This window comes from Nicotiana tabacum, chromosome 21 (genome assembly GCF_000715075.1).
Source record: "Nicotiana tabacum cultivar K326 chromosome 21, ASM71507v2, whole genome shotgun sequence".
Lineage (NCBI taxonomy): Eukaryota > Viridiplantae > Streptophyta > Magnoliopsida > Solanales > Solanaceae > Nicotiana > Nicotiana tabacum.
In genome coordinates, this window is record NC_134100.1 from 101,265,275 (window position 1) to 101,284,593 (window position 19,319).

Below are 19,319 nucleotides of genomic sequence, written 5' to 3' on the forward strand. Positions count from 1 at the left end.
CATATACTTGATTCTTTGTTTAAATTATTAATTGTTAAAAGAAATTATTCTTCCTTCCAAATTTATCTCATAATAAATATACTCTCCTTCCGGAGGTACATAAAAATGTCCTCCTTTCTTGTGGAGCGGGCCGAACGCCTCGGCAGGATAGATGCATCTATGGATCGCGCCGCACGTCCCTCGGCAGTGTACACGACACTCTGGATCGGGCCGTACGTCCTCGGCAGAAATCATGCTTAATAATAATAATTACACGATACTTTAATAAATTATTTCAGCTCGGGAAGCTAATTAATAAATTGAAAAATCTGTGAAATTTAATAAATTATTATTCTTGCTTGTTAAGGAATTAATTGTTACTCTTGTAAATGAGATTTAATTGATAAATTGGAAATTATTTGAGTTGAAGGAATTTAATTAAAATATTGAGAATTGTTACATTTGAAGGAATTTGATTATTTCCGCTGAGTAAATAAATTATTTGTAAAATCTGTAAATCATGCTGATTTAAATATCTTAGTTTTATTTCAATTATTATTGACCCATAGTGAGTGTCTAAGTCGGCCATCTCGTCTCTACCACTTTGAGATTAGGCTTGATACTTACTGGGTACACGTTGTTTACGTACTCATACTACACTTGCTGTACTTTTTGTGCAGGATCTGAGACAGGTACTAGTGGAGGACCTATCATCACATATCCACGTTATCCCGAGGCATAGTGGTGAGCTGCTTTTCTGAGCCGTTCTGCAGCTACTAGTGTCTCTTCCGATATTTCTATTATGTCTATTTTATTTCAGACAGTATTTGGAATTTTGTATAATCTACTAGATGTTCATGCACTTGTGACACCGGGTCTTGGAATAAATATTAGTAGAAATTGGTATTTTATTATCTTCTTGGAATAAAAGTTTAACAAAAGTATGTTTGACTTATTAGTTGGCTTGCCTAGCTGTAATGTTGGGCGCCATCACGATCTATAAGCGAATTTTGGTCATGACATATCATATATGGGATAGATAGTATATATTAGCCAAAATGCATTACTGGAACAATATTTTCTGGACCGAGTTATTTTGAGTTGTGAAGTAGATGATAGAAATTAATATTACCCATTTATAGTTGACACTTGACATTGAAGAATTCCTGTTATTTGGTCAAGTGGCTACTTCCACCATCATTTTGTTCATTGATTTATACGTTTCCAATAACTTATAAATATCAAAAAGGAAAAGGAAAGAAAAATCTCCCTCTCACAATCAAACACAACCACCCTTTGGACAGATTCAATGTGCAATATCCTTTTGGAAATGAAATGTTTGGTAATCGTCTATTTGTCTTTCCTTTTCCATACTGTTTTAATACACTCATAAATTCTCCTCTTTAATTCTAATTGAACATACAAAGCGAAATATAAAAATAAATTTTCCCATTTATAGCCAAAACTGATGTAGAAGTGTGTATATATAATCTTAAATACCAGCACATTGAAGCCACGAATAGTTTATTGTTTGGGACGTGTGAAAATTGTTAGTGCGTATACGGCTCAGAGTTCTTCAATCGGCAAAGGGCCAAATATACCTCTCTAGTTTCGAAAATGGTCTAAAAATACTCCTCGTTATACTATTGGGTTATCTATACCTCTGCAGTCATACTTTGGGTTCAAATATACCCCTCATTTAAATGGAGGGACACGTGTCATCGTCCTGTTGGTCAATTCTAAATATCTCCTAATTAATTAAAAATACCCATTAATCATACCCGAAAAGTAATTTTTTAAAGCAATATTTTTTTGTAAAAACTGAAAAAAACTGAAATTATTTTTACTAAAAACTGAAAAAAATGAGAATATTTTTTTTCTTCAGTTTTTACAAAAAGACTGCTTTAGAAAAAACTGAAAAATATTCTCTAAAACAATGTTTTTGAAAAAACTGAAAACAAAAAAGCTGAAATCAATTTTCTAAAGCAATATTTTTAGTAAAAACTGAATTCTTTTTTTTCTAAAAACTTAAAATATTTCCAGATTTTACAAAAAACTGCTTTAAAAAAATTGAAAAATATTTTCTAAAACAATATTTTTGTAAAAACTGAAAAAAACAACTAAAAAGAAAATTTCTAAAGCAGTGTTTTTGTAAAAACTGAAAAAACAAATATTTTCTTCTTTTTTTTTTTTCAGTTTTTAGTTAAAAATATTTCAGTTTTTTTCTGTTTTTAATTGCTTTAGAAAATTATTTTTCAGTTTTGTTTTTCAGTTTTTACAAAAATAGTGTTTTAGAAAATATTTTTCAGTTTTTTTAAAGCAGTTTTTTGTAAAAACTGAAAAAAAATATTTTCGTTTTTTTCAGTTTTTAGTAAAAATGTTTTTTTACTTTTTTTTTAGTTTTTACAAAAAAGAATTATTTTCCAGTATGGATAATGAGTCTTTTTAATTAATTAGGAGATATTTAGAATTGGCCAACAGGACGATGACACGTGTCCCTCCGTTTAAATGAGGGGTATATTTAAACCCAAAGTATGACTGCAAGGGTATAGATAACCCAATAGTATAACGAGGGGTATTCTTAGAATATTTTCGAAAGTAGAGGGGTATATTTGGCCCTTTACCGTTCTTTAATTTGTTGCTTAAGTCTTAGTAAAACTCTTATAATAATGTAACATGAATTTCTTAAATTTTTCCTAGTTGTCTTGGTCAAACCTAACGGGATAAAGAAATAACAGAATGTGCAATATTTCTGCAATAATTTAAACCAAGTCGGTCAAACAATAGAGAAACATATATTAAAAGAAGAAAAGAAACGGATTTATCTAAGGGTGTGTGCAGGGGCGGCCCAACATTATATATATATATATATATATATATATATATATATATATATATATTATTTAATGAACATCGTTTTTAAAAAAATTAGACAAGTGAGGATGTAGAATTAAAAAAATGAGAACTTAGTTTTATAAAATACAGAAAATTAAATGAATTTAACGTTGATTGCATCACAACTGAAATGGGAGAACCCAGAAAACATAAGTGACTCCTTTTTTTAAGTAAGTCCCTTTCTATATTTGGTAACAATTCAACTTTAGATTTTTTTTTTACCATTAATGAGATGATTTCTAGCCCAAAAACTTTTATGATTTATTTAAGATTACAAGTTTCAAAAGCCTTCCTTTATTTTATAAAATTCATGTCCAGACAAACACTTTCATATAAATTGGGACGGAGAGAGTATAATTTATGTAAGAAAAATAAATAATAAGTTAGATTATTAGATATAGTTACGTGACCAACTAATGAATAGAGAAATATAATTAAGTAAAAAAGTAAAATAAGATTGACAGAAAACTATTTTAGTTATATTAATTAGAGGAAGAAATCGAGTTATTAAAAATTTATATGACAATAAAAAAATAAATTTATCAATAATAAAAGATAATTATATAAATAATATACTACTATATATAAAGAATACTAATAATTTTGGGATCTTTAAATTTTTGGAGCCTAAAACAAGTATTTTATTTGCTTTAGGGTTGGGCCGCCCTGGCTGTGTGCACATGAGTTCCTATATCCATAGACCATAAGATATGTGAAAGAGTTGACGAGTTAGCGCTTAGACGTTAATTTATCTCCAGCATACTAATAATTCTAAGAACAGAAAATGGTCAAAAAAATCCCTTTACTATTGAAAATTATTTAAAATTATATTCTAAACTCTGCCGTCTAACTATTAAACAAAGTCCTTCTTCGCTGCAATCGCTTCGATCCACCCCCTCGGTGAAAAACCGTAATACGCCCTTACTTTACGGAAGAGCCACGTGGAGGGCTTCTAAGCCATTTTAATCCCCGACCCAAATTAATTGAATCTTACCCATTACTCAACACCCAAAACCCGTAACCCGTATATCAGAGACGCTTGACCCAAATATTTCAGTTCTCTTTCATCAAGTAAATTTTTTTATTTGAATAAAGCTGAAAATTTAATTTTAACAAAATAGAATTCTGATTAATCAAGCCTTTACAAACAATTCAGATTAAAGAAATAAGTTGATGAAGAGTAATATATGAGATAATGAGAAAAACTATAAGATGAGTTATGAACTTTTATATTAGAAAAAATATTACGTTTTTCTGGCCAGTACCAACTTATCTATTTTTCCTACTAACATATTTCAATCATTAAAACTGACATGTAAATGATTAAAGTTAGAAAATTCCAAGTAGATTCATCATATGCTAAAGTTACACGTTACGCTGACTACACAATAGGGTCAACGTCACTGGGATAATATACAAATCCATTTGCTGCGTAAAAGGTCAGAGATGGACAGTTTCTTATAAAAAAAATTATATTTGAACTTATATATACAACAATTTATATAAAATTATTGTTGTCAATTGATAGTTTGGTGTAAGAATATATATCAATTGAAACCTTTTATGTTGATGTTTATTTCGTTTGGTTTATGGGAGTTTTGCAAACCTCAAAAACTTTTTTCATCAAAATATTAATGATTTTGCTCGGAAAATCAATTATTTTCTTCCTTTTTCTTTTTCACATTTGCAGGTGGAAAATCAAATCAAATAAAACAAATTAGCAGTCTAGTAGGCTAATTCTTTTTTTCGATTTATCCTTTTTGTCTTCTCCCAAATGATTACGCTAAAAACTCCGAAAAGTCACCGGGACCCACATTCAACTCTTTTAGTACCTTTCAACCCCACTCGCACAGTCCCACACGGAAATCTCACGCGCCACACTAGAGACTAAAGACTTGTTCTTTGCTTCCATTAAACACCATATATACCTCTTCAACCTTCTTATAACGTCACCAAAATCACAACATTTTTCTACCTCTTCGGTTTCTTCATCTCCTCCTCAATTTCTCATCTGGGGTTTGCTCATTTTGCTGAAATCTTACCACTTTTCTCTTCAAAAATCAATTCTTGATTCTGAAAATAAAATGGTGCGTGTGAGTAACAATTTAGTAGGAATTCTCAACATAATCACATTTCTCATTTCAATCCCAATTATAGCAGGAGGGATATGGCTATCAAGGCAAGCAAATACAGAATGCGAAAGGTTTCTTGAAAAGCCTGTGATCGCACTTGGAATATTTGTCATGTTAGTTTCACTAGCTGGATTAATTGGTTCCTGTTGTAGAGTTTCATGGCTTCTTTGGGTTTACCTTTTCGTTATGTTCTTGTTGATTTTGTTAATCTTTTGCTTCACTATTTTTGCATTTGTGGTGACTAATAAAGGGGCTGGTGAAGCACTTTCTGGTAAAGGGTATAAAGAGTATAGGCTTGGTGATTATTCTAATTGGTTACAGAAAAGGGTTAATAATCATTGGGGTAAGATTCAGAGTTGTTTGCAGGATAGTAAGATCTGCAAAACTTTGATTGATGATGGGTCTAGCACAAAAGTTGAAGATTTTTACAAAAAACATCTCTCTGCTCTTCAGGTATATAATTGATAAACTTTTGTATTTGATTGCATTATTTTGTTGGTGTAATTTAAAAATTGAGAGCTTTTGATCTATGTATATATGTGTGTTTATAATCTGGTTATTATCACTTTGACCATGTACAGTGGCTTTGTTCATACTTTGGACATGACCTTTTAGTAGTTATATACTCCTCCTAAGTATGAGTTTTTCTGGTTTACCTTTATATAAAGTTGAAAGCCTTTAGATTTTGACTTTATTGTATAAAAACAAGTCGGGGCGTTTTCTGTAAAGTATGCACCTTTTTCAGTTCCTATTAAGTGGTTGTGGTTCTTGAGTAAAGATGTTGAGAAGCCTTTTTATTCCTTTAAGCAAAGCATCATCTTTTGTGGAATTCTTTTGTGCCTTTAGATTTTGAATACTGCGTATATTTCGACTCGAAATTTGAGAATTATTTTTCTTTTTAAGTATTTATTTTGCATACCTTCACTTTTTAGCATATCTGTAGTCATGAAAGTTTGATGACTTGAAATAGATCTTTTTTTTTGTTGTTTGTTTTTTGCTCGGCTGCACTTGAGTGGATCTTCTTTTGGTTCCATATATCAATTCTGCTTAATTTTTTTGGAGCAGTTGAAAGTTTGCATAGCTTGGTTTTCCAATATAAAATTGATTCCATCATTTTTCTATGAGTAATTTTTGGCACATTAATAAATTGAGAGTTTTTTCTAAGCATGTGTTTGTAATCTGGTTAAGTATCAGTTTTGCTCTAGATCGGCGTTGATTTTTGGAGGTTGGCCATGGAAAGTGGCTTTGTTCTTGTTCCTTCATTCTTCCAATTCTTCGTTTGATTAATTGATAATGAAAGACCTATGACTTTTAGGATATACTCTTTAGTAATGATACACTGTATGAGTTTTTCTGGTTTATTTTATGTAGAGTAGAGAGCCTATAGATTTTGATTCTTCTATAAAAACAAGTTGAAGCTTTATCTGTAAAGGTATGCACCTTTTTCAGTTCCCATTAAGTGGTTGTGGTTCTTGAGTAGAGATGTGGAGAAGCCTTTTTGTTTTTCTAAGCGAAGCATCCTCTTTTGTGAAATTTTACCCTTGAATACTGCATACGCTACGCCTAAAACTTTGACGCTGAAGTTTTACAACTGTTTTTCTAACTAATAATTTATTTTATATACCTTCACTATTTATCCTATAGGATATCATGAAAGTTTGATGAGTTGACTGGATTTTTTTTTATTTTGGTGAGTGTCAACATGCAATTTCTGTTGGATTTTTGGAGCAGTTGAAATTTTACATAATTTGGTTTTCTGAAATGCACTTCGAAGTTTGATTCACTAAGATATTAGGCAACCGTTCTGCTGCTAAGGTTGTGTCTCTATACAACTTAAAAAAACTAAAGAAAAGATGTTTGTGTTCAAATAAATTATTCTGTCTCAAGGATGTCTTTAGAGTAATAACTCTTACAGTCAGTTGGCTTACTGATAAAAAGTAGCAATAAGCATAAAGTGCTGAAAAGTTAAGCTTCTATCTCTATTTTTGTTCTATGGTTTCCCCCTTTTTGTGGCCATCAAACAGATGTGCATTTCCTCCTTGTTGATTTGTTATTGAATCTAATGTCACCAGAAGTTCGTGTTATTGCTCCATCGTCCCTTCTCCCCATGACCCCCTCTCCTGTCTCGTTAAATTGGGAATGCCCCATTTTGTTTATTTTTACCCAATTTAATTAATTGTTATATATGGTTCCTGACATGTTTAACTCTTGCAGTCTGGTTGCTGCAAGCCATCAAACGACTGCAACTTTGCCTATGTGAGCCCGACCAACTGGACCAGGACTGCAAGCTCATCCTCAACCAATCCAGACTGTGGCCTTTGGAACAATGATCCGAATGTCTTGTGCTATAGCTGCCAATCCTGCAAAGCTGGCCTGCTAGACAATATCAAGAGTGACTGGAAGAGAGTAGCCGTACTCAATATCATATTCCTCGTCTTCCTCATCATCGTCTACTCTGTTGGATGTTGTGCCTTCAGAAACACCAGGCGTGACAATTCTTATAAGCGTTACCCTTGAGAGTGTTACTTCAATCTTATAGTGCTTTCACCATACCCTTTTGGTCAGTTCTGATTTTTGTCGCGTATTATATGGAGTAGAACGCTTAGTATGATCATGCTCTTTCCTGTACAGAGTATTTGTTCGACTTTTGTTGGACTAGTTGGTTACTTTGGATATATGTGAATTCCAATTAATACAGAGTTCGTTGTTTAGAATATGACAATTGGTTGGAGATAACGAGTGCTTTGTTCCTTGATTAAATCATGAATTCGTCCAGTCTTACATCGTTTTCTAACAAACGGTTGTTTTATTTGGTGTGGTGGAGAATTTGGTATTTCTTGATTTGAACTTGTGAAAGGATGGTGGAGAGTCAAGAAGAAAAGCTGTTCATCTTTAGCTGGTGACAATGGATATCTTGTAAATGAGGCAAAGAAGTTAATGTCTTATGGCCGTTTGTTGTGTTGGGGACGGATAGAGACATGCCAATTGACTGTGGTATCGTTAATTTTTCTTTTCTACATATCTAACAAATCTGATGGAAAGTTCCTCTTATGATATTTTTCGTGAATTGGTTTGTTCAATCTTCATTTGGGACGTTTCGTGGGGCTAGAACTGGACCAATCTAGTTATTTAGGAGCAAGTGCCCCAAGTAAGTCTTGGACATAGTTAACACTGTTTTTGGACTATCCCAAAAATTTCTCTGTCTCAAATCAATAACCAACATCCTATTATCAATTCAAACAACAGTAACTTTATCAATTAACCAAAATAAATATCTACCATTAATAGTCCATCCACTAACAGCTAGAAATATTAATTTATCTCAAACTTTGATAAAAATGAGCGATACTCAACATAAGTCTATAATAACAAAAAAATACTCATGACACTAAAAGAATGATTATGAAGCGACTCTAAGAGTTCAAAGAAAAGACCATAACAATAAATAAAATCTCCGCCCACGCGAACAAGTGCGAGGCTCACCAAGAACTATCAACATGTGCGCTCTAATTAACGAAATCCTCGCCCGCATCAACTGCTGTCTCTGTAAAAAAAAAGTAGCGGTGAATGAGTCGCTAGCTCAGTGAGTAATAACACTTAACCACAACCGTTTTTATTGGGGACAAGTCAGAAAACATGCTAGTATATATATTAAACAGAAAATATCATAAGAATGCCCTTTGAGAAACAATAAACAATAATCTGTCTCATCATGTTTTTCATGTAATATAAATTAATTGACAATTCGGTAATAAGCTCGATAAATACTGTGTAATATCAATATTCATGTTAGGGAAGTTATAATGAACAGATCATGTAATTGGTATAACTGTGGACTTGTTCGCAAGAAGTCAACGGTAGTACCTACTCGAAGGAAATCAGTAACGGTATGCTAGTTCTACCTTCCCACTAGTGAGGGTTGTAACGGTAATCGGCAATTACAAGGTGCACAAGGTCTAACGAACCCGCCGTTAGCCACGGGATCCTTCAAAGTCTACTCCCATTTATACTTATCTCTGTAATCCGTATATACTCATAAGAAAATATTTTAAAATACTATAGGGCATTTCGATTCTTATCAAATCATGTAATTTCATTTCGATAACCGTAAATTAAGTCACGGTAAAACATATCTTGTGACAACAAAAATATTTATAACAACGGTAATCATCTCAAATAACTATTTCGGTATCATATCGAGTAAAAGACTTGTCCCACATGCAACTCAAAATAATCGGTAACATATTCATATTAAAAATCATGCAAGTTATGAAAATACAAATTGCGATAAGATTACTACTCACTGTACTCGTGTGAAATACCAAACTCGTCACCTCGAGCTATCCGTACGACTTTCTTCAATCAATCTATAACCACATCAATATTAATCTCGTGTTAATTGCCTCATTTAGGCTAAATTCATCACTAATTTAGAATACCCAATCCTCCGAGTTTTATATTTGGCTCTTAATTCGTCGAATTATATTTACCCAATAATTCCTCTTATTCTACTTGAAATATCAAGACCCATTTCAGTATCCCAACTCACAGCTATAAAATTCCTTTGTAATCATTTTTTTCAATATCACTAATATTAGTAGCAATCATATTTGGTTACCAATCACTAACGAATCGGAAAAGTTTTTGAAGGAATATCCTTTTTTTAATGGTATATACACGAATATATAAGTTTGCAACCCCAAACATATAGTATATTCACCAATTCATGAAAAATTCCATGGACTCTATTATTTCATAAATATTAATTCTTCAACTAACTCTCAACCCCAACTCTATAGCCATGGAATTTATGAATCAAATCTATGAATTAAGTTTAGAAATTTACCTTCTTCTTCTCTGTTTAATTAGCTTTCTCTGTTGAATACTTGTAGTCCTCTTCAATGACATAAAACTAAAACCTCACGTTTCCTTTGATTCTCAAAAGTGGCTAACAAGGATTTTTTTTTTCCTTTCTTTTTTTCTATTGCCTTGAATGCTTCTGCCGAAGCTTAATGGCTTCTAATCCTAGGCTTTTGCCTTTTTGTGCCTCCCGTAATGGGCTTTGGCCCTAATCCCCTTTTTTTTTGGTTTTTGTTTTTAATTAGCTTGTTAAAATGACCAATATGCCCTTTTCTAAAAAAAAATTACAAGATATTACATCCTCCCCACCTTATAAAAATTCGGTCCCCGAATTTAACCCAAGTATGTACCTGTAGACTAAAATAAATAAGGATACTTGACTCGCATAACATCTTCCACTTCCCATGTAGCTTCTTCAACTGTATGGCTTCTCTATATGACTTTCACGAACACAATTTTCTTTGAACGTAGCTTTCTTACTTGTCTATCAACAATTGTCATCGGTTCCTCCTCGTAAGACAACTTCTCATCAAAAATATAAAAGGTACTTCAAGCACCTGAGATGAGTCTGATATATATTTTCTTAGCATTGAGACGTGAAACACTGGATGAATAAAAGACAACTCAGGAGGAAGTGCCAAATGATAAGCCACAGCTCCCACTCGGTCTAGTATCTCATACGGTCCTATAAACCTGGGGCTTAACTTGCCTCTTTTCCCAAACCGCATTACGCTTTTCATATGAGAGACTCGTAGGAACACTTTGTCTCCAATTGCGAATACTAAATCTCTTCTTCTCTTATCTGTATAAGACTTTTGTCTGCTTTGAGCCGTGAGCAATCTCTGCCTGATTAATTGGACCTTGTCCATAACTTCTTATACTAAGTCGGGTCCCAATAACTTAGTCTCACTAGCTCCAAACCATCTGATAGGAGAACGACATCTTCTACTATACAGTGTTTCGTACGGTGCCATTTGAATATTGTACTGGAAGCTATTATGTAAGCAAATTCAGCTAAAGGTAGATAAGCATCCCAACTACCTCCAAACTCAAGAATGCAAGCTCTCAACATATCCTCCAAGATCTGTATAGTACGTTCAGACTGCTCGTCTGTCTGTGGATGAAATACAGTACTAAGATCTACTCGTGTACCAAATGCTTCTTGAAAAGATTTCCAAAAGTGTGAGGTAAATTGTGATCCTCTATCAGAGATGATGGTTATTGGAACTCTGTGAAGTCGGACAATTTTGTTCATAAATATCTGTGCATACCGTACTCTACCATATGTAGTCTTTACTGGCAAAAAGTGTGCTGATTTTGTCAGTCGATCTACAATTACCCATACATAATCATAACCTCTAAGAATACGGGGTAGGCCAGTCACAAAATCCATAGTAATTCTTTCCCATTTCCACTCTGGAATCTCAATTTGTTGTAACAGTCCTGCGGGTCGCTGATGCTCAGCCTTGACCTGCTGACAAGTCAAATAACTAAAAACAAAGTTAGCAACATCTTTTTTCATACCTTCCTACCAATAAAATTGCTTTAGGTCATGATACGTTTTTGTGGATCCAGGATGTATAGTGTATCTAGAGTTGTGAGCTTCTTTAAGGATAGCATGCCTCAACCCATCTACGTCTGCGACACATAGTCTGTCACCCATTCGAAGAACACCATTACTTTCAACAATCATATTCTTGCTTTTACTAGATCAGGCCTCATCTCTATATTTGCAAAATCGCTCATCCTCTTATTGGGTGGCCATAATGTGCTCGACGAATGAAGACTTAGCCTGAACACAAGCCAATAATGCCTCTGAATTTCCGACACTAAATCTGACACATGTACCCTCTAGTCTATGCATATCTTTAATCAAAGGTCTCCTTGCAGGAACTATATGTGCCAAACTTCCCATAGATTTTCTGCTCAATGCGTCAACCACCATATTGGCTTTGCCAGGATGATACAAAATAGAACAATCATAGTCCTTGAGTAGTTCCATCCATCAACGCTACCGAAGATTTAGATCCCTCTGCTGAAAAATGTACTTTAAACTCTTATGGTCAGTATAAATCTTACAAGTTTTACCGTATAGGTAATGCCTCCAAATTTTTAAAGCAAATACCACTGCAGCCATCTCCAAATCATGTGTAGGATAGTTTTGCTCGTGGTTTTTCAATTGTCTCGAAGCATAAGCTATAACGCGACTATTTTGCATGAGAACACATCCTAATCCCACCCTTGAGGCGTCACAAAATACTGTAAATCCTTTAGAACCTGATGGTAAGGCTAATATTGGTGCAGTTGTCAAACATGTTTTGAGTTTCTGAAAGATCTGCTCACATTCCTGTGTCTACTGAAACTTTGTATTTTTCTGTGTTAGCTTGGTTAGTGACGTTGCTATTCTGGAGAAATCCTGCACAAAATGCCTGTAATAGCCTGCCAAGCCTAAAAAGCTATGAATATCTATAGGAGAAGTAGGTCTGGGCCATTTCTGCACAGTTTCTGTCTTCATAGGATCTACCATAATTCCATCTTTGGATACCACATGCCCCAGAAATGATACTGAGTCCAGCCAAAATTTACACTTTGAGAACTTAGCATAAAGTCGATGTTCTCACAATGTCTGTAACACAGTCCACAAATGATTCTCGTGTTCACATTGGCTACGAGAATATATCAGGATATTATCAATAAATACTATTACAAATCTATCTAGAAACGGCTTGAACACCCTATTCATTAAATCCATGAATGCAGCTGGAGCATTAGTCAGTCTGAAAGGCATCATAAGAAACTCATAGTGCCCGTATCGAGTTCTGAAAGCAGTCTTAGAAATATCTTCATCTTTGATTCTAAGCTGATGATAACCAGAACGGAGCTCAATCTTTGAAAAGTGGGCAGCTCCTTGTAACTGATCAAACAAGTCATCTATACTAGGCAAAGGATATTTATTGTGTATTGTTATCTTGTTCAACTGCCTGTAGTCAATGCACATTCTCAGGGATCCGTCTTTCTTCTTTACGAACAGTACTGGTGCACCCCATGGTGATACACTAGGTCTGATAAAACCCTTATCTAGCAAATCCTGCAACTGTTGCTTTAGCTACCTCAACTCTGCTGGTGCCATCCGATATGGGGGTATTGATATGGGTTGTGTATCAGGTGGCAAATCAATACCAAAATCTATTTCTCGTACTGGAGGCAATCCTGGTAAATCCTCAGGAAATACATCCGAAAATTCTCTCACCACTGGTACATTTTCTATACTAACTGTTTCCTTTCTTGTGTCATTTACAATAGCTAAGAGACCCAAGCAACCTTTCTTCAGAAGTCGTTGAGCCTTCATAAAGGATACAACTTTACAAATCTCTGGAACCTGACTCCCTCTTAGAATAAAACTGGGTTCGTTTGGTATCTCAAATTTAACTATCTTTGCATGACAATCGACGATAGCATAGCAAGAAGATAACTAATCCATTCCCATCAGCATGTCAAAGTCAATCATATCAAGCACAATAAGTTCATCTAGAGTATCTCTACCCTCAACCCGAATCTGGCAAGCACAGTACACATATTCAGCTAATAGAGACTCCCCAACAGGAGTAGCAACTAGAAAAGGATCATTCAATAGCTCAAGCTGTCTACTAAACCTCAAAGCAAAGTACGAGGTCACATAAGAGTGAATAGATCCCGGATCAATCAATGCAAGTGCATCAAATGAACAGACAGAAAGAATACCTATAACTACTACATTCGAGGCCCGAGCATCCTATCTAGTAAATGCAAAAACTCTCGCCTAACCTCTACCAGCATTCCCTTGTCCTTGATTTACCGTAGCACGATCTCCAGTACCTCGACCTCTATTTCCTGTACCTGTAGCACCTAAGGTATTACGAGTAGTATGAGTAGGTGCAGCTGACTGAGTAGAATCCTGGTTGAAATTCCTCGGAGGCTGAGGGCAATCCCTCAAGTGATGTCCCAACTGGCCACATCGAAAGCACTCTCCAATCAGAACACCACACTGGCCCAAATGTGATCTACCACAGGTCTGGCAGACTGGAGCAGTGGCATATATTTTCCCAGAATTACAATGTCCAGATGATGATGATGATTGTCCCCTAGTACTATGTCTGCAATGTGGTCTGTATGTGGACTATGAAGACAAATGTGTCCCTGTCTGAGAACCCTGTTATTGTTGTCCCTGATTTCTTGCTCTGTGATTTTCACTAAAACCGCCATTGAAAGATCCTTCCGTCTTGGCCTTCTTACGTAATTCACTAGATGCACGCTCATCACGTCCCTTATTTTCAATCTTTCTAGCGAGATCGACTACATCAGTGTAGGACAAAGTCTTTATCTGTAGGGCAACTGCAGTGTATAGACGACCAACCAACCCATCAACAAACCTCCGAACTCGAGCTTCATGGGTAGGCACTAAGTAAGGAGCATATCTCGCCAGATTGCAAAACTTCGTGTTGTAGGTTGACACATCCATATTTGGAGTCTGAACTAATCTCTCAAAGTCTCTAGCATATTTTTGCCTCAGGCTATCTGGAAGAAGATGATCCATAAACAACTTACTGAACTCGTCCCATGTCAGTGGGGCTGCTCCTGCTGGCCTTCCTAGCAATATAGTTTCATACCATGTGTTAGCCATATCCTCTAGTTTGTATGTTGTGAGCTCCACGACCCTCTCACTAGAACATCCTAGAGCACGCAATGCCTTGAGTGTCCCATCTAAGAAACTTTGAGGATCTGCTGAATTATCAGAACCTATGAATTTTGGTGATTTCAATTTCAGGAACTCTTATAGGGATACTTCCTTATTCCCGAAAGTCTGAGTCTGTGCAAGTGCTTGTGTCTGTAAAGTAGCCTAAGGAGCTGAACTTCCACCCTGAGTAGGCACCAATGCCTCTAACACATTCAATAACCTTGCCACTGCATCTGTAGGTAAGGCAACAGTAGGTACAACAGTTGGCACTGGTGATGGAGCATCCTGAACCCCCAGTTCTTGCACTTGATCTGGCATAGTAGCTTGGGGTTGACCCATGTTCTCAACTTAAGGCTGAGGAGCAGCCTGTCTTCTAGTTTGATGAACCCCAACTTGACCGCCACCCTGGGTAGTACCACGTCTAGCAGATAAGGGTGTGCGTGTCCTAGCCATCTGCGAAAGAAATACTCCAAAGTCAATCTCAAGTTATCTCAACGCACGATCAAAGAATGAAAGAAGGAAAACATTACTAGATGTTCAGTAGCCTCAAGATCATAAGTATGGGCGCCTACATACCCATAGACAAGACTCTACTAAACACTGCTCTATGACTCGGGACTTAAAGCCTAAGCTCTGATACCAACTTTGTCACGACCCAATTTAGGATCATGACCGACACTTAGGAGCAAGTGCCCCCAAGCAAGCCTCATCGGTATTTTACAAAAAATTGAACAGAATTTTCCTTGTTTTTGGACTATCCCAAAAATTTTACTGTCTCAAATCAACAACCAACATCTTAATATCAATTCAAAAAAAAGTAACTTTATCAATTAACCAAAAGAAATATCTACCATTAAAAGTCCACCCACTAACAACTAGAAATACTAATTTATCTCCAACTTTGATAAGAATGAGCGATACTCAACATATGTCTATAATAACAAAAGAATACTTATGACACTAAAAGAATGACTATGGAGCGACTCTAAGAGTTCAAAGAAAAGGCCATAACAATAAATAAAATCTCCGCCCACGCGAACAAGTGCGAGGCTCACCAAGAACTATCAACTTGTGCGCTCTAATTAACGAAATCCTCGCTCGCATCAACTGTTGTCTCTGTAAAAAAAAAATAGCGGGGAATAAGTCGCTAGCTCAGTGAGTAATAATACTTAACCACAACCGTTTTTATTGGGGACAAGTCAGCAAACAAGCTAGTATATATATTAAAAAGCAAATATCATAAGAATACCCTTTCAGAAATAAAAACAATAATCAGACTCATCATATTTTTCATGTAATATAAATCAATTGACAATTCGGTAATAAGCTCGGTAAATACTGTGTAATATCAATATTCATGTTTGGGAGGTTACAATGAACGGATCATGTAATCAGTATAACTGTGGACTTATTCGCAAGAAGTCAAATATAACGGTAGTCCCTACTCGAGGAAAATCAGTAACGGTATGCTAGTTCTACCTTCCCACTAGTGAGGGCTGTAACGGTAATCGATAATTACAAGGTGCATCAGGTCTAACGAACCCGCCATTATCTACGGGATCCTTCAAAGTCTACTCCCATTTATACTTGTCTCTGTAAATATACTCATAAGAAAATATTTTAAAACAATATAAGGCATTTCGGTTCTTATCAAATCATGTAATTTCATTTCGATAACCGTAAATTCAAGTAACGGTAAAACATATCTAGTGACAACAAGAATATTTAAAACAATGGTAATCATCTCAAATAACTATTTCGGTATCATATCGAGTAAAAGACTTGTCCCATATGCAACTCAAAATAATCGGTAACATATTCATATTAAAAATCATGTGTAAATCATGCAAGTTATGAAATCACAAATTGCGGTAAGATTACTACTCACGTACTCGTGTGAAATACCAAACTCGTCACCTCGAACGATCCGTACGACTTTCTTCAATCAATCTATAACCACATCAACATCGATCTCGTGTTAATGCCTCATTTAGGCTAAATTCATCACTAATTTAGAATACCCAATCCTCCGAGTTTTATATTTGGCTCTTAATTCGTCGAATTATATTTATCCAATAATTCCTCTTATTCTACTTGAAATATCAAGACCCATTTCAGTATCCCTACTCACAGCTCTAAAATTCTATTGTAATCTTTTTTTTTCAATATCACTAATATTAGTAGCAATCATATTTGGTTACCAATCACTAACGAAACAGAAAAGTTTCTAAAGGAATATCCTTTTTTATTGGTATATACACAAATATATAAGTTTACAACCCCAAACATATAGTATATTCACCAATTCATGAAATATTTCATGGACTCTATTATTTCATAAATATTAATTCTTCAACTAACTCTCAACCCCAACTCTATAGCCATGGAATTTATCAATCAAATCTATGAATTAAATTTAGAAATCTACCTTCTTCTTCTCTGTTTAATTAGCTTTCTGTGTTGAATACTTGTGGTTCTCTTCAATGGCAGAAAACTAAAACCTCATGTTTCCTTTTATTCTCAAAAGTGGCTCACAAGGATTTTTCTTTTTTTTTTTTCCTTTCTTTTTTTTTTCTATTGCCTTGAATGCTTCTGCCAAGCTTAATGGCTTCTAAGCTTAGGCTTTTACCTTTTTGTGCCTCCAGTAATGGGCTTTGGCCCTAATCCCCCTTTTTGGTTTTTTCTTTTTAATTAGTTTGCTAAAATGACCAATATGCCCTTTTCTTAAAATAAATTACGAGATATTACACGGGTAGATCTCAGTTTTCGATTATACTATATACTTTGTGTGTTATTGAAGCTTTTATTGGTATAGAGATGAGTTCTCGATACAACAAAATAATTACTCATTTATCATTTGACTCGGAGATTTCCTGGACAAAAGGGGCTCTTCAAAATGACTTGTGTATCCTATCTCTTTTCAGATTCAAGAATCGATATTGCTGTTTATGAGAAGTGCTGTCATCATTCTTGGCCTTTTCCTTATAGCACACTATACAATCCTAATATCACGCCTTTAACAGAAGGAAGAAAAAATAGAGAAATAATTACAACATTATTAGAATTAAACATCTTTGAAAAAAGCAAAGTACTTTTACTTACAAATTGGCCTACAACCTATTAATTACTATAGTAAAAATACAGCAATTGACAGAAACCAAGAGGCACTGCTTTAACACTTCTTCCGGTTCTAATATAAATATAGTACATACAATTGTGTCAGTTTAATTAAGTATTACTAAGAGATTTCAGTTTTCTCACATTTTATTTTAACAGTAAAATTGAAGAATAGAGAAATTCAAGGGGATTATATATATACCTCCTATCAGTGGCGAAGGTAAAATTTCCGCTAAAGAGTTTTAAAAAAAAGTAAAAAGGTAAAACAGGTTGTGGCCAATAAGAACTGAACTAGGGACCTTACAAATATTTGTAATCCCTAGACCAATGAGCTACACTTTTAGGCTATGTCAAGGGGATTCAAAAAATAAATTATTTAGGTACAAATCAGATTTTGCCTTATATGTATAGATAATTTTCTGGCGTCACTGCCTTCCACTGTACAATTGTTCATGCAGCAGAGAGTTGAAAATAGTTGTAATGGCTGTGCATAAAGGGTTGAATATAGCAAAAAAAAATTAAGTAATGACTTTCAGTGGCGACTGCCAATATTCGCCACTAAAAGCGATGTTATATATATGTCGCTTTTTAGTAAGCTTATTTGCTCAACGTTTTAAGTGACGACTTTCTGCGGCACTACTATAGTCGCCAAGAAGTGATATCATATGTCGCCTTTACATTTGGCAGCCTAACTAAAGCTTATTTGCTCAACGTTTTAGGTCAACTTTCTTTGGCGATAACTAGGTTGCCACTAAAGGTGTCACGGGATTATATCAGAGGCACATTATTCGTGGTATTCCATTCATCCTGGGTCGACGAAGATGTATCATGACATTAAGGATGTGTACTGGTGGAACAATATGAAGAAGAACATTGCTGAGTTTGTCGCGCAGTGTCCTAGTTGCCAGCAAGTTAAGGTAGAGCACCAGAAGCACGGAGGGCTAAATGCAGACTATAGAGATCCTGACGTGGAAATGGGAGGCGATAAACATGGACTTTATCACGGGTTTACCTCTTTCTCATCGTAAGTTCGATTCCATTTGGGTGATAGTCGATAGGCTCACGAAATCAGCTTATTTCCTACCGGTCAGATCTACATATATAGTAGAAGACTATGCAAAGTTGTATATTAAGGAGATAGTGCGGCTACACGGAGTACCCGTATCTATTATATCTGATCGTAGGGCCCAGTTTACGGCACATTTTTGGAGGTCATTTCAGAAAGGTCTAGGGAGTCAGGTGAATCTCAGCACAACTTTTCATCTACAGACTGATGGACAAGCCGAGCGCACAATTCAGACGCTCGAGGATATGTTACGAGCATGTGTGTTGGATTTTAAAAGAAATTGGAATGAACATCTACCTCTTATCGAGTTTGCATATAATAACAGTTACCACTCCAGTATTCAGATGGCTCCGTATGAGGCTTTGTATGGGCGTAAGTGCAGATCTCCTATAGGGTGGTTTGATGTTGGAGAATCTGGGTTACATGGGCCAGACCTGATTCAGCAGGCCGTAGAGAAAGTAAAGCTTATCCGGGAGCGACTGTTGACAGCCCAAAGTCGTCAGAAGTCATATTCTGGCGTGCGGCGACGAGACTTAGAGTTCGGGGTTAATAACTG

General features: G+C 35.3%; 2 protein-coding genes across 2 annotated transcripts; one reads left to right on the top strand and one right to left on the bottom strand.

Annotated features, from left to right (window-relative positions):
- The first annotated feature begins 4,807 nt into the window (after nucleotides 1–4,807).
- On the top strand, nucleotides 4,808–7,766 carry LOC107772840 (tetraspanin-8-like). The gene is made up of 2 exons (XM_075242189.1): nucleotides 4,808–5,459; nucleotides 7,221–7,766. Exons 1-2 carry the CDS (start codon nucleotides 4,959–4,961, stop codon nucleotides 7,521–7,523), a joined length of 804 nt encoding a protein of 267 aa, XP_075098290.1. The 5' UTR covers nucleotides 4,808–4,958; the 3' UTR covers nucleotides 7,524–7,766.
- A 5,206-nt stretch (nucleotides 7,767–12,972) lies between these two features.
- On the bottom strand, nucleotides 12,973–14,919 carry LOC142175390 (uncharacterized). Its single transcript, XM_075241975.1, has 5 exons — nucleotides 14,757–14,919; nucleotides 14,103–14,642; nucleotides 13,671–13,925; nucleotides 13,384–13,478; nucleotides 12,973–13,338 (listed from the first exon to the last, which is right to left on the bottom strand). Exons 1-5 carry the CDS (start codon nucleotides 14,917–14,919, stop codon nucleotides 12,973–12,975), a joined length of 1,419 nt encoding a protein of 472 aa, XP_075098076.1.
- Nucleotides 14,920–19,319: the final 4,400 nt, after the last annotated feature.